This window comes from Nycticebus coucang, chromosome 21 (genome assembly GCF_027406575.1).
Source record: "Nycticebus coucang isolate mNycCou1 chromosome 21, mNycCou1.pri, whole genome shotgun sequence".
Classification (NCBI taxonomy): domain Eukaryota; kingdom Metazoa; phylum Chordata; class Mammalia; order Primates; family Lorisidae; genus Nycticebus; species Nycticebus coucang.
The window spans coordinates 44,823,078-44,839,319 of NC_069800.1; the positions used below are offsets into that span (position 1 = coordinate 44,823,078).

Genomic DNA, 16,242 nt, shown 5'->3' on the forward strand with positions numbered 1-16,242 from the left:
AATTCTTGGGTCAATTTTTGGATTTCTTTCTGCTGGTTTTCTACTTTCCTTCAATTTCCCTTCCTCATTCTTGCCATCCATAATCTGAATTCCTTTTCTCTCATTTCCACAAATTTCTTTGTAGTCGGGATCTTCTACGGTAGCTATGTTGTCATCCCTAGTGGGAGATGATCTTATCTGATACTTCAACATGGCAGTGGTTTTTTATTGGTTCTTCCTCCTCTGTGGTTTCTTCTTTAACTCTGGGTCTGTTCTTAGGGAAGATGAAAAAAATTTTCCTAGGACACTAGGCGGCGCTCCAGCATTATGAAAAACACAACCACTTTTTGATGTGAAGTTCCAAGGCTAGAATTGAATTTCAGGCCATCTTGAGACTGGTTGTCAAGTAGACTAGAGCTGGTTTTCCAGTCTGGGGAGTGAACACTGTGGGTAGAGTGGGTGCCACAGTAGGCAGTGCCCCGGGCCAAAGGCCTACACCCAGTGATTGGTGGCACTGCAGCCCAGCTCTGGGAAACTGTGTGACCTCTATCACTGAGGCGGGGATATGCCCCATGTCCAAATTGTGCATAAAGATTGACAAGTGGCCCATGGTGGGGGCAAGACATTCCTAATCTGGCTGGTCACACCTGGAAAGTAGACCCAAAGTCAGTTTATACAGCCGATCCCCAAAAAACTGTACCACTCGGGACCCTCATGGTCTTCAGAGAATTCAGTTTCTTAGAGCAGCAGAACCCTGGTCCCCTATATATGATAGGCAGCCTGGTTGCCTGCTCCCTAGACTCCATTCCCAGACCCACCTGTATTCCAGAAGGGAAGCACCTAGCCACAAGTTGGTGGCTCTGTCCCTAAAGAGATTGCAGGCCAGCCTGTCTTCTCTTCACTCTCTGTCACAGGGCTAGCTAGCATAGCACCCAGCAGTCTCGTAGGTGTCTGGCTCCTGCACATCTCCCTCTGCTCCCTCTGCGCGGGAGAAAGGGCCACCCAGGAATTGAACCTGACACTGGTCTACCCTGGCAGGGGACACAGTGAGGGGTAGTGGTGATCCCCTGGCAGGCCCCCAGAAACTGCACATTAAGCTCTGTCTCCAGGTCTCTGTGCTGCCCTGCAACTGCTTTTCTTCCTGGCCTCCCTCCCTTTTTAGCTTTCCTGCTACTAATATCACTGTCATTCTGTATCTTCCTGGCGCTTTTTCTGAGTAGGACGATCCAGAATGTCGCAGCTGGTCCCTCTTTTCCTCAGCCTTCACAAGAGAGCAGTTCAGTTGCTTTTTTCAGTTCTGGCTTCTGAGGTCAACACTGCTGCTTTCACGGGATTCAAGACCTGCTGGTGCTGCTGCTTCCTCACTAGTTCTCATTTTTCTCTTTTATCAACATCATTTCCTCTAGGACTGAATGGGGAACTTTTTCATGTTGAAAGGCCACAGCAGTTTACCTGTAATCAAATAAGGCCATATTCAAGAAACTTCAATTAGATATACTTAAAAATCTTACTACTACATACTTAATAATTTCAAAAAGGAAAACAATATTAATTTTAAAGTTAGCCTTTTAATGACTTTGTTGTTTCTGCTTTTTGTTGGAAAACATTTGAATATTTGGTTGCAGCATGGAGGTCCGCAGTTTCAGTTGATTCTCTAGATGGGTATCAGTCATTCATTTGTGACCTTAAGGGCATCTTGATTTGGGTTAGGTTGAAGAATGTGGATTCGCAGCAATAAGTGGTTGAAAAGGAAGAAAATATTTGGGGGGCATGTTGCTGAAGGTGTGGGTATTCTGCATATTTTCCATAATTCAATTGGATCTTTCTTAGCATCAAACAATGACTTTAAAATGTCATCTACTGAGAGCTCAGTCAGTTCCATTAGTTTTTGAGGTACCTTGGTGATTTCAATTAGGTGAGGCTGAAATGCTAATTTGGGTGTGATCTCATGATTCTCAAAGTCAGTAAACCTTCATTGTGCTCTGTAATTAGGGGGTCTGTAATAGTTGTGTATTGTTCAAACAATTTGCCTAGATCATGCTGCTCATCAGTGACCTTTGCCAACTGGGGAAAATGTTCATCTGAAGTTTCCTCTTGAAGAAATGTTTTGACAAAAGATAGTTTTTTTGAAATGCTTGTTTTTTTTTTTTTTTTTTTTTTTTTGAGACAGAGCCTCAAGTTATCACCCTGGGTAGAGTGCGGTGATGTCACAGCTCACAGCAACCTCCAGCTCCTGGGCTTATGCAAGTCTCTTGCCTCAGCCTCCCAAGTAGCTGGGACTACAGGTGCCCACCACAATGCCCAGCTATTTTTTGGTTGTAGTTGTCATTGTTTAGCAGGCCCGGGCCAGATTCCAACCCGCCAGCTCCTGTGTATGTGGCTGGTCCCTTAGCTGCTTGAGCTATATGCGCCGAACTTTGGATTTTTTTTTTTTTTTGCCACACATTATATATAGACTTAGTTCTACCTTACTTGCAAAGAAATATTCAAATCATTTTGATTTGACATGATATCACACAGAAATGCTGCATTTCTATAGAAATCATCTTTCAATAATTCACATTGCTGATTCTGTTCATTTGACTGTTCTTGCAGAAATAAAATTTTGGCTAACACTTGACCTTGCTATAGGCAATGCACTTGAGAAAACTAGGGCAAATCCACACTGATTACCTCATCTTTCAGCTTAAGCATATTACAAAACTGACAATTCCTATTGCATTTGCAGGAATATAGTTAACAATACTTAATAACTTGTTGTAAAATGTCACTTAAAATAGTAGCTATAGAGATTTTGCTGATGCAAGAGACAATTTTAAAAAAACAAAGCATCTGGATCTGTTAATACTTTTCTTAATCTGAGCAATAAACCCTTCTTAGTTTCCTGTCACAGAAGGTGTATCTTCTATACATATACTCACTAAATTTACCAAATTAAGTCCAACTTTGCAACACTTACCTTGAAAATTGTTGAAGACACCTATTCCCATGTTCTGTTCTCAAGAGTGGCCAAAGTGAGTAATTCTTCATAGCAAAGAAAATCTTATTATGACCTGAATGAAGTATAAAATCTGTGCCAAGTCAGTAGTACCAGTTAATTCATCAAAAGTGATTGAATAATTTATATTTTCCTTTTAAAATATTGCATGAAGTTGTTCTGTTACATTGAAAGCTAATTTCATGCTGCCAATCAATTATAGTTCTCCTTGAAAGAGTCAGTTGTTTATAGTTTGAAATGTCATCATTGTCTAAGCATCATAAAACTTTGACTTCCTTTTTTTTTTTTCTGAGATAAGAGTCTGGCTCTGTTGCCCAGGCTAAGGCTAGAGCGCTGTGGCCTCAGCTTAGCTCACAGCAACCTTAAACTCCTGGGCTTAAATAGTTCTCTTCCTTTGGCCTTCCAAGTAGCTGAGACTACAGGTATAAGCCTGTAGTCTCAGCTACAGGCTGTATCCATGCCTGGATAATTTTTTTCTATTTTTAGTAGGGACAGGGTCTCACTATTGCTCAGGCTGATCTTGAACTCCTGAGCTTAAGTGATTCTCCCATCTCAGCCTCCCAGAGTGCTTGGATTACAGGCATGAAACCACTGTACCAGGCCCAATGTATTCTTTTATAATTTCTACATCATTGAATGGCTTTCCTTTCCCCGTTCCCACCCCTGGGGAGTGTAAGTTGTTTCAGTGGCATTATTTCCAGGTCTTACTACTGCTTGAGAGACTTGTCTTTGCTTTCACTTTTCATCTTTTAATTTCTGCAATACAATCTTTAGCACCTCTCCCTCTAATTTATAATATTTGTGGCCCTTATGAGTGTTATAATGCTTATGAGCATTGAGTTTCTTTAATGTTGATATTGGGATATTCCAAAGCAAGCAAATCATCTTACCTTTAGCAGAAACAAGATAATATTGCAATTAAAATCCTTGTTAAAAATGTTGTTTTCTTCATTCAGTGCTCTCTTGGTCTTCTTTGACATGACGGGCTATTTTAAATACTGTAGAGACAGTATTAAATACTGTAGAGCTGCACAGCTATTCACAAATTCCATGTCAGACAGAAACACAGTGCACTGTTGTCAAAAGCTGATGACAGGGCGGCACCTATGGCACAGTGGGCAGGATGCTGGCCCCATATACCCAGGGTGGCGGGTTCAAACCTGGCCCCCCGCAAACTGCAACAAAAAATAGCCAGGCATTGTGGCAGGTGCCTGTAGTCCCAGCTGCTTGGGAGGCTGAGGCAAGAGAATCACCTAAGCCCAGGAGTTGGAGGTTGCTGTGAGCCGTGTGACGCCACAGCACTCTACCCAGGGCCATAAAGTGAAACTGTCTCTACAAAAAAAAGAAAAAGATGATAACAGATTTACATACTTAACCCCCCAAAACTCTCATCAGTCAGCCTCATTTGGGAGGGGCACCAGTCAGGCAGGGGAAGTTAGAACTAAATCATGAGCAGAGCACCTATCACCTCAGCCCTGTGGCTTATAGATGTTCTAATTGTGCTGGTCAATCTGGGAGGATTATTTCATTGAATTTATTTTATTCTTTGGTATTTTAAATACATTCGTTTTAAAATGTAATATATAAAAAATGAATAAAAATGTATTAATAAAAATAAAAAGAATTTGTTCTATAAAATTTAGATTCACTCAGAAGCCACACTTAAGGAACTAGAAGGTCACACGAGGCCTTAAGGCTGCAGATTCTTTACCCCTGCTCTAGGCCGTTGTCATCCTTTCATCATTATTACCCCTTTTCTTCACTTGTGTCCATAGTTGGCCGTGGCTCTCAAGGCTCTCTCGACTGGTGGCAAAGGCACTGTCCCCAGCCAGTGCTTTGTTCCCTCACTCCTTTTATGTGCCATTCGGATTTCAGTTCCACCATTAGCTTCAGTTTTAGTTTTTTTGCTGCACTATCATCTTTGTAACCAATTCCCTATTTTAATAGTTCATCTTTATAAAATGTCATGTGGATTTTATAAGACAAGCACAATTAAACACTCTGCTGTGTGTGAACTGAGTAACAGACTAGTCACTCGGAGACTTTGAAGAAGTGGTGTGATCGGTCACTGACTGATTTGGGAGCCGAAGTTAGTAGTGAAATTTGTACTTTCTACAATTATTCGGAGTGAATATGCCACGGTAACTGAAATTTGAACTGTGTTCTTAGAGAACTGGTGTCATTTAATTGAATCGTGGTAAGAAATCCCTGCATAATAGAATGTGCGATGTGAGGACTGCCTGTATTGCAAATGTTGATGTTTCTTTTTTGGGGGATAGATAAAAACATTAAGAAAAAATAACAACCTGTGATATTGACTTGGCTTTTGCTTCAGACATAGTTTGTTCAGTTGATATGTAATATAGAGAACAGGAGCTACATATTTGGATCCAGAAAAAAATGTTTAAACAAAAAAAAGTATGTATGTTCTATGTGAGTTATTTGGTTGGATTCACAAGGTTCTGAGGCAGCTGTCTGGCGTTTCCCTTTTTTGATAGATGAGAGGGTACCATGTGGTACTAAGTAATTTGAGTGTGGTGGAAAGAGGGTCGGTGTCGTTTAACCTCCCTGGGCCTTTGTTTTCTCACCTGTCAAATGGAGCTGGCAGAGGGCAGCTCTCTGAGGCACCATCTTAGAATTATTGGAAAGATTAAGTGTGAAAAAACTATGGCAATGCCTGACATGTTAACTGTCCAATATTCTTTACTTTCTAAACCAGAATTTATCATTTAGATTTATTTCTCACAGTTGTTCAGCATTTATTTTGTATTGTCCAATTTGATGCAAAAGGATTGATTTTGGAATTAACACATCTATCATAACAATATAAAAGCATACCATACAGATAAGTAATGTAACCTGCCAGCCTAAAAAGTGCTTAATTTTAAAATGGTAACTTACATAATTTCTCCTAGTATTATCAATCATGTCAGTAATGGTTATTTTTTATAAGGTAAAATTAGGTTTGTTTTTAACGGGGCAGTCCAAAGGATATTAGTGATTAGAATTTTTGACATGTTTTTATTGATGAATTTTTCCTGTTTATTCTTTGAATTGATCCATGCAATGTATAATGTACCTCATTTTATACACAATATGTTCTCTATAAACCCTAGCTTGCTTCATTATGTCATCTCATGAGTCTCTTGTAATTTTATTTCTCCTATTAACTTTCTTTTAAGAATATGAGCCTTTTACTTAAATGAGTGTTAGGTAAGTTTCACTTTACATGCTTGTTTTCGTAGTATTTTTACAGAGAGTTAATCTGAGATGATAGAGCAAGACCTTTTGACAGTAATATAGGGAACTTCAACCAATTTAAAATAAGTGGCGTTACATTGTTAATGTTAAGCCTTCTCTGAAAATGTATATTCTTCTGCCCTGTTTTCACATGTGACCCATTGTGCAAAGCGTTTGACTTCTGTGAGTGCAAGATACGTGACTCACATTTATCACTTTTTTTCTTTCCTCTAGCAACAGAAGAGAAGAAATCTCTGAAACGAACTTTTCAGCAGATACAGGAGGAGGAGGATGATGACTACCCTGGAAGCTATTCTCCTCAAGATCCTTCTGCTGGACCCCTCTTGGTATGTCTTGACTCCCAAAGAGAGGGGCACATTGGCTTGATGTGGCCTCTAGTTGAAGAAGATAGCCACAAGGTGGCGCTGGTGACCAATACTGTGGAATCACCAGAGGGCATCATCTCCTGGGGCGCCAGTGCACAGGCCCCTCCCCACCAGTGAAGCTTCCCAGACAATAGACGTCACTTCATCTTTGCATGTCTCTTTCATCTTTGCTTGTCTCGGGGATGGGTTTATGTTGTAAAGTGTTCGGACTTGGTTTTTTCACTCTTAGAAACTAAAAACACTCTTCAGGAAATAGATTTTTGTGGGCTCAGTGCCTGTAGCTCAAGTGGCTAAGGTGCCAGCCCCAGACACCATAGCTGGCGGGTTCAAATCCAGCCCAGGCCTGCCAAACAACAATGACAACTACAACCAAAAAATAGCCTGGCGTTGTGGTGGGCGCCTGTAGTCCCAGCTACTTGGGAGGCTGAGGCAAGAGAATCACTTAAGTCTAGGAGTTGGAGGTTGCTGAGAGCTGTGATGCCATAGCACTCTATCCAGGGTGACAGCTTGAGGCTCTATCTCAAAAAAAAAAAAAAAGAGAGATTTTTGTAAAAGGAATAGATACTGTTATAAGTATACTCCAAAGTCTTCTGCCGAGGCTTCTCTCCAATAGCCTGGTGGTTTGATATGTAAATAGCTCATTAATATACACATATAAGGACAGTGTGTGTGCCAGAAGCAAATTTGCTATACTATAGCTCATTTAAATATTAAAACATGGAGTTAGTCTTTAACCATGTATTTACATTGTTTGGCTCTTTGTACAAGTTAGCTCATTAACTTGGTTCATTTTATTTATTTACAGTCGAAGAAATTGAGGCTCAAGGAGACAGGTTAAATTGCTTGCCCATGTCTTAATTTGAATATGGGTCTGTTTGACTTTAGAACACATGCTCTTTTCAGGGGGCCACACTGCCACCTTTTACTTTTCCTAAATCAGCTTTACTTTGTTGTACATGGGTGTGTTTAAAGCCTATATAAGTAGGAAGTGTGTCTGGTTTGTGTTATGTTAAAATATTAGCCAGGTGTGCTGATTCACGTCTGTAATCCCAGCAACTCTTAGGGCTGAGGTATGAAGATCATTTGAGACAAGCCTGGGCAACATTGCAAGACCATGTCTCTAAAAAACATTTTTTTTAATCTGCTGGGCATGGTGGCATGCAGCTATAGTTCCAGTGACTTGGGAGGCTGAGGCAGGAGGATTGCTTGAGCCCAGGTGTTTGAGGCTACAGTGGGCTGTGATTGCACTTCTACAGTCTTACCCTGGGTTGACAGAGGGAGACCCTATTTCTTAAAAAAAACAAACCAGGGCAGCGCCTGTGGCTCAGTGAGCAGGGCGCCGGCCCCGTATGCCGAGGGTGGCGGGTTCAAACCCAGCCCCGGCCAAACTGCAACAAGAAAATAGCCGGGCATTGTGGCGGGCACCTGTAGTCCCAGCTACTCAGGAGGCTGAGGCAGGAGAATCACCTAAGCCCAGGTGTTGGAGGTTGCTGTGAGCTGTGTGACACCACAGCACTCTACCGGGGGCAATAAAGTGAAACTCTGTCTCTACAAAAAAAAAAAAATGTTCAGTTAGACTGGGGATTAAATGTTAGCAGTGTTAGAGCATGTATCTTTGTATTTAAGAACTTGGAAGAGAACAACCTGAACTTTGAACTTTAATTTTGACCAAAGTACTTTATTTGAATAATAATTCTTAATTCAATTTCTTAATATGTTGTTTAGGATATTGCATCCTCATTTATAAATCAAATATGTTTGTAATTTCCCTTTGTATTTTTTCCCAATCTTAATATCAGGTATATCTAGATGAAGTAGAATGATTTTGAAGTATTTCTTCTATTGTCTATAAGATTTGGCATGATCTTAGCTGGGCGTTGTGGCGGGTGCCTGTAGTCCCAGCTACTCGGGAGGCTGAGGCAGGAGAATCGCTTAAGCCCAGGAGTTGGAGGTTGCTGTGAGCTGTGTGAGGCCACGGCACTCTACCGAGGGCAATAAAGTGAAACTCTGTCTCTACAAAAAAAAAAAAAAAGATTTGGCATGATCTGTTTTTTGAAATTATCTTCTATTTTTATTTATAAATATTAATTGTCAGTTTTTTGAGACTTTGGAAAAAAAAAATTAACTGATGACTCCATACTGAACCTCAGCATCAAAGCATTCTATGATAGATATACTTTTATCTGACAATGTGAAGTTACTTTTTTTGCATTATTATTATTGCTCAATATCTCGTTGCAGCAATCATCTGATTTCTGTTCCAAATGTATTTATCTTCATCCGTTCTTTATGAGGTTTTTTTCGAGTCCTTATCTTAAACATTATTATTGTTATTAAATTTTAAGTCTTTTTAATTTTGTGAAAGCAAAAAGTGGAAACCAAATAAACGCATGTATATGTATAGAGAAAATTTAAAATGAAATAAAATAATTAAAACTTTGAAGAGAACAACCTGAATCATCAACATTCAGGCTAATCTAACTATCATCTACAGAGTCAACTACTCTTTTGTCATTCTTGACTGGCTAATCTGTCAACATTTTGTGTTTTCTCACAATTTAAAGAACTCCTTTTTGATGTACACAGAATGCATTCTTGGTTTGCTTTTCTTGTTTTTTTCCCCCACTTTGTCTATAATTAACGAGTTTGACACATTTAATTTTGGGAGTGATAAAAAGGGTTGAAGTAGGTTGTGTACATTTCATTTAATTGGTTAATACACAATTGTTAAACAGGTGATACATTCTATACTATAGACTATTCTACACTGAAAGTAATGCATCATTTGAAATTAAGCAATATGAACCAGACTCTGTTTTCTTATGTTGACAAAAACATGCTCTTTTACATTTAACAAAAAAAAGAATTATGCAGAATTTTATTCATATCTTGACATGGATTTAGAAAAATTAATTTTGTATATTCTCTTAGAATCCATGTCACTGACTGTAAGCTCTGAGACAAAACAATTTTTTTAAAAAATGTCAGAAGTGACTGTTTTTAGAATATGCCTCCTCATTTAACTCCAACTATTTTTCTTTAAACCCCGTGTGTCTTAATGGGTAGTATTGTTTGTGGTTTTATTTTACAGACAGAGGAACTAATCAAAGCTTTGCAAGATTTGGAAAATGCTGCATCAGGGGATGCCACTGTCCGACAGAAAATTGCTTCTCTGCCCCAGGAAGTGCAGGATGTTTCTCTGTTAGAAAAAATAACAGGTGAGTAAGTGAAAGATGGGAAAAGAGAGACATGTGTAGTGCATCAAACCTTAGGACATGTTTATGTCTGTAAGTATAGACTTTCCATGTTGTATTGTATACTTTGCCATCTTGGGATTTGCAAACATAACTCACATGCTGAACTAAGAAGCTTTTGAAATAGTCAAAGTTTGAATAGTGACTCTTGGAATTACTGTAGAAATGCTTGCCTGTCACAACTTGTGGCACTCTAGGTGTTTTGAAAACACAGTACAGGTTGTGTGTGCATGTGGTAGGAGGTGGGGATAAGCATTATGCTACCCGTTAAACTCACGACCCTCTTACTGAAAGAGAAAAATGTATGCCTCCAGGCTGTGTGATTTCTGCGTTGTACATTGACAAACCCCATAGATGACAGGGCCTTTGATGCCACGAATTCCAGGTGTGTGTTGTTAGGTCATTTTGCCGTACTGATGACCCCCAATTAAACAGGGAGAGGCAGTTGACATTATTCCCAGTTTCCACCTGGGAAGTTGAGAGAAAGAAATGAAGTGTGAATTAATCTTGAGAGACTGCTCTGTGCCAGGTATTGTCACTCTACATGATAATCTTTGGAATGGCTGAATGTATATTTGCATACTGCACGGAGGAAGTTGAGGCTTTGAGAGGTCAAGTGTCTTGCCCAAGGTCACCCAAGTAGTGGCTCTTGGGATTCCAAACTAGGTTGCAAAGCCTATGCTCTTTTATTACAAAAGCTCAGACCTTTCATTCCACTCTCTCCCAAGGGCCACCAGTTCCCCTTGCAGTCTTCTGAGTTGCCTACTCCTCTGATCTCTTCCAGATCCATCTAAAGGAAATCAAGCTCACTCATGACCTATTCCCTTCATTCAAAAAATATTTGAGACCCACTGTGTAGTAGATGCACTTGGTGTACCACTTATATCCCTTCAGGGGTGAAGTATCAAAAATAAAGCAGGAGTGTGGAGCAGAGAGTGACTGAGGAGATAACATTTTGAACTTAGGCAAGGCCTTTCTGATAAGATGGCCTTGCGCAGAGACCCAAAACATTTGGAAGCAAGCCTTGAAGATACCTAAGGGAAAGAAGAGCAGCCAGACAGACAGAGGGAACAGTACATAGAAAGACCTTCTAGCAGGAGGTGGGTTTAGTTGGAGAACCTTCTAAATTGGCAGAAGCATTCAGCCTCCTCATGCTGCTTCCTTGCCCTAGCAGTTCACCCCAGGGTCTCTGCAGTCTGTTGATCCCTCCACCTTCCTAGGCCTTAAACCTCATTTTCTTTACTCAGATTGGAGTCTTTATTATCACCTCTGCCCACACCTCCAACCCTTTTTCTTTTTCCCTCTTCAGTGTAGGCTCCTGGCAAAATTCCTAAACTGGTTAAATCCATGCTGTTGTTATTATTACGATCAAAATCACATTCTGCAAACGTTGTAAGCAAATTAATATAATGCCAAATATACAACTTCATTTCTCTGTTTTCACTGACCTAAAGGTCTCATACAACTTCTTTTTAAAATATGTTTTAAATTTTTAATTGTGGTAAAATACACATGACATAGAAGTGAGAAGTTAAGTGGTGTTAAGTACCCTCACATTGTTGTGCAACCATTTTCCAGAACTTTTCTCATCTTGCAAAACTGAAACTCTATACCCATTGAATATTTATTTCCCCCTACCCCTCCACCCTGGAAACCATTATTCTTTAATCCAACTGTTCGTCTGTTTCTTTCCTGTACCTACGCATCTGAGCATGGCTGGGAAGAACAAGTAAACACACCTTAGCTGACTTTTCCTCTTATGTCTTTGGATGGAAGTGCTGCTTTCTAAACCTGTCACTCTCCCCGTGAGTTAGACCTGCTCCTTCTCACCTACTACTCAAGGACGTTGCTCCAACAGTGCTTCCCTTTTCTCCGGCATCTTCCTTTTTTCTCTCTACTACATCATTTTAAATAGCATAAAAACATGCATTTTTTTCCCATGTGGAAAATTTTTTTCTTGGCCTCATATCTTCCTCTAGCTATGACCTCATTTCTCCAATCGCTTTAGCAAAACAGCCTGAACGGATTGCCTACGTTGTCTCCACTTCTCCCGTTCTCTATTGATTCTGCTTCTCTGAAACTGCTGTCAAAGGTTGCTGACGATTTCCTTGCTGCTCTCAATTCACTAGTGGATTCTCTGCCCTTATCTTAACTGGACCTCAGGAGCATTTGGCTCACTGGTTTATTTCCTCTTCTTGAAAATAACTTTCTTCACTTGGGGTGGTAGATGGAATAATGCACCCCCTCAAAATGCCCATGTCATAATCCCCAGAACCTGGGAATATGTTATGTGATAAGGATGTGCCTAATTTAAGGATCTTGAAATAGGTGAGTCCATTGTAGTCACATGGGCCTGGGGGCAGGGAGCAAGGGTAAGAGTCAGAGAAGGAGATACTACTACAGATGCAACAGTTGAAGTACTATGCTTTGGAGCTAGAGGAAGCAGCCACAACAGTAAATAAGGTAAAACATTTGTGGTGTTTTAAGCCACTAAATTTGTGGTAATGTGTTACAGCTATAGAGAACCAGGACCCCATGTTGTTCAAGCTTTCCTCCACTCTCTGGCCATGTCTTTTTAGCCTCCTTGCTGGTTTCTTCACTTCTCCTTGAGCTCTTCATGCCAAGAACTTAGCCCACTCTCTAGCTAGTTTCACTAACAATTGGTCTCATTCAGTTTCATGACTTTAAATAACCGTTTTTATGCTGATGATTCCCTAATTTATGTCTCTAGCGTTGCCCCTTCCCCTTGGACTTGAGACCCATATACTTACATGTCCAACCCCCTGCTCAGTATTGCTAGTACCAGAGTGATCCTGTCAGACAGCAGTCGGATAAGTCTCCTGTGCTCAGAATACCCCAGTGACTCCCCCACCTGGGGCAGACTTCACTCCTTCCCCTCCTCACTGCTCAAGTCTGTGGATGTGGGCTCCTTGGCAGGCACTCTTCCCTCTCAGGTCCTCAGTTCTTGCTATTCCTTTGGCCCACACTCTCACTTTCTCCAGGCCTTTGTTTACATATCACCTCAGTGAGCTTACCCTGATCACCTTATAGAACATTTTTTAGTCCCCACCCCCACCCCCATACCCCATTCTTTCTCCTCTGCCTTTTCTTTGTAGTTCTTACCTTGTGCTGTTAAATAAGTATAGTAATGCATTGTTTTTCTCCCTACCTGAGAATGTAAATTTGAGGGCAGAGAGTTTTTCCCATTTTGTTCCCTGCTGCCTCTGAGTGTCTAGGCACATAGTGGGAACTCTAATATTTGTGAAGCTAATTAGAAGGTTTTGAGCAGAGAATTGGTGGGTATAAAAGCCTAATTTGGGATGGGTTCAGGAGAAGAGAAGGTAGCTGCAGAGAACCCGGACAGCTCTCTTAAAGAGTTTTGCTGTAAAGGGGGAGCAGACACAGGTCAGTAGCTGGAGGGGGTATGTGATGGGAATATACTGCAGTGTGCTTGCGTGCTGCTGTCAGTGCCAGGAGGGGGAGAATTTGCCCAGGTAGGGAAACACAGGAGACAGTTATAGAAGCTGAGTCTTTAAGTAAGCGAGAGAGAATGGGGTGCTCGTGCACAAGTGGAGGGTTGGCGAAAGAGGCTTGCAGCCACTTGTGATACGAGGAAGAAAGCACGTGAGTACAGAGCGCGTGATGTTTGGAATGATCTATAGGCGAGTCCCCTAAAATGAGCATCTTGCTTCTGTATTTATTGTATATCTCATTAAACTATTACAAGCTATTTTTTTTTGTATTATAATTACTTGGGTAAATGAGTCATTTCCCTTGTACAATTTGAGGGTTAGAATTGATTTTTTTTAAAAATCTTAAAAATTAGTATTTTCTTTGTCATTTTTTTGCTATAGGTACCCAAACATCTTAACAATTAGAGAAAAAAATTCAGATAGTCAAGCAATGACAGAGCTAAAAGGAGCTCAGCCACCACAGCAGCTTGTTGGTGGGCTGGACCCCTGAGCCCAAAGGGATAGGTTGTGCAGCTCCCTTTACCCTCTGGGACTGAGGCCATCTCTTCCCTTTGTGCCCTGTTTTGCTCACTCCTTCCCTTTCACCAAGGACATCTTTTTTTCTCTGTCCCCACAGAGGATAAAGTACCTGATCTTTGACATCAGACCCAATTTGGAATCCTTCGACAGTTCATCTCCCAGTGTTCACATTAAGGAGGTGACTAAAAGCCAGTCCGACAGAGAGACTATGTTAGAAATTCTTAAATCCTAGTCACCCAGGAGAACGTCCACCTCTCTCACCTGACAACCTGCAGTCATTGGAAGCAACAGACCCTTATCACTGTGTAACTCACTTTTAGTTTGTCCCGCAGAACTGGGGGACAAGATCTAGTGCACGATCTTGTTTCAAAGTGCTCACCTACTGTTTTGATCTATTAAGGCCTTGTTAAAATGAGGTAGACATATTTAGGGTTCTAATCTCAGCACAACCCGTACATAATTAATCAATTTTTTTATAATATAAGTCCTCCTTTTGTTGTCATTTCCTAATGTTGAGGCTTTGTTCTCTACTTCTTTCCAAGAATACCCTTTCTTATATTTCAGCACGTTTTTTATATTATCCCCCACCCCACACACAAAAGCATGAGTAGTAACCTGATAATTGGACATGAAATCAGTCTGATAGGTAATGACCAACATTTTTATTTATTTATTTATTTGCAGTTTGTGGCCAGGGCTGGGTTTGAACCGACCACCTCTGGCATATGGGGCCTGCGCCCTACTCCTTTGAACCACAGGCGCTGCCCACCAACATTTTTAAGAAAATAGAATAGAAGATAAGAACCCGTTTAAGGATAAATACTGTTTTATGAAACTTTTATTTTTATATGTATTTACATAAATGTATTTTTACCAGAGGTCATGTTGAAAAGTATAGAAAAGCCTTTTTCTAATCAGGGCTCATACTAGGCTCAAGACTTACATGGTTTAAGAGGCAGGGTCCTATAATTTCCATTTTAGAGACCTGACTTTGAGTCCCAACTCCTCAGCCTCCTCAAGCCTGTCATGTAGCTTTTCTTGGTTTTAGTTTCCACACCCAAGAAATAAGTGTATGCTTTTTTATTTCAGCAAAATGTAGGAAAGAAATACAGTCACCCCTCAGTAACTGTTGGGTTTGGTTCTCTTGTCTTTTGAGGATACCAAAATCTGAGGGTGCTCAAGTCCCTTCTGCAAAATATCATGATGTTTGATGTATGCGTTAAATCATTTCTAGATTACTTATAATACCTAATACAATGTGAGTGCTGCTATGTAAATAGTTCTACTATATATTTTTAAATGTGTATTTTATTGTATTTTTATTGGGTTTTTTTTTTGTGTGTATGTCTGTCTGAATATTTTTGATCCATGGTGGGTTGAATCCACAGCTACAGAACCTACAGACACAAAGGGCCAACTGTAATGAACAAAAGCACTTGAAAATCCCAGGGCAAGGAAAAATTATTTCACAATGACCTTAAATATCTCTTTCTGCTTATTTTGTTTGTAGAAGTTTTGCAGAAATAGGTGTTTAGAAAGCCTTTTCCAGATTCCCCTCCCTCTACAGTTGAGTCACGGCAGGTAATTGAGAAATGTCCTGTCTTGTTGACAGAGCAAATGCCTTTGGGTTTCTTGGTCAGCCAGCCCGTTGTTTGTTCACAGGTTCTGGCTTATGCTTAGACTCTGTATGTTGGTAGAAAAATTGCTAACCTTCCCCAGAAATGTTCATAATCGTACCTATGTGATTTGTTTATTTTCTCTGTTTTATTGGTCTCTCTTGTACTTAGACAAAGAGGCGGCTGAACGTCTTTCAAAAACAGTAGATGAAGCATGTCTGTTACTAGCAGAATATAACGGGCGCCTGGCAGCAGAACTGGAAGACCGCCGCCAGCTGGCTCGGATGTTGGTGGAGTATACCCAGAACCAGAAAGATGTCTTGTCAGAAAAGGAGAAAAAGCTAGAAGTGAGTACATTGCAAAGCAGATCCAGACTTCCCAAGTTTCCCTTCCTGTAGCCCACACTAGGAGGTTTTTATTACACCTTAATTAACATTCTTATCTTTTAAAAATTCATGAGATGGTAACATCCCTCAGATACTGTAATTATTTTTGAACCTAGTTAAAAATTGTTTTCACGTGTCTAGAAAGGACAAACTGGATTGTAGGGAATAGTGAACTCTTAATCATAGCATTTAGGACCTTAATAGTGTTTTAGTTGTAGGTACAAAAAGAACAAGACATTGATGAAAGCCAAAGAATTGTTGATTTGGTAGTATTTGGGAAACACTTAAAAATTTCTTTCTTTTGAGTTGTTTGGACATTTATTTCTGACTTGTATCTGTGCTAAGATCAGTAAGTCATCTGCCTGCAAACTGTCTATAGTCGGTTCTAAAA

The 16,242-nt window shown here is 40.3% G+C and overlaps 1 protein-coding gene across 2 annotated transcripts in view; it reads left to right on the top strand.

The window, feature by feature from the left end:
• The window catches only part of RPRD1B (regulation of nuclear pre-mRNA domain containing 1B), an 88,031-nt gene that overhangs the window by 25,197 nt on the left and 46,592 nt on the right, over window positions 1-16,242 (top strand). For both annotated transcript variants that reach the window (XM_053573680.1, XM_053573681.1), the window contains exons 4-6: window positions 6,452-6,564; window positions 9,695-9,821; window positions 15,637-15,812. In XM_053573680.1, the coding sequence (XP_053429655.1) occupies window positions 6,452-6,564; window positions 9,695-9,821; window positions 15,637-15,812 (416 nt within the window). The remainder of the gene's footprint in view (window positions 1-6,451; window positions 6,565-9,694; window positions 9,822-15,636; window positions 15,813-16,242) is intronic.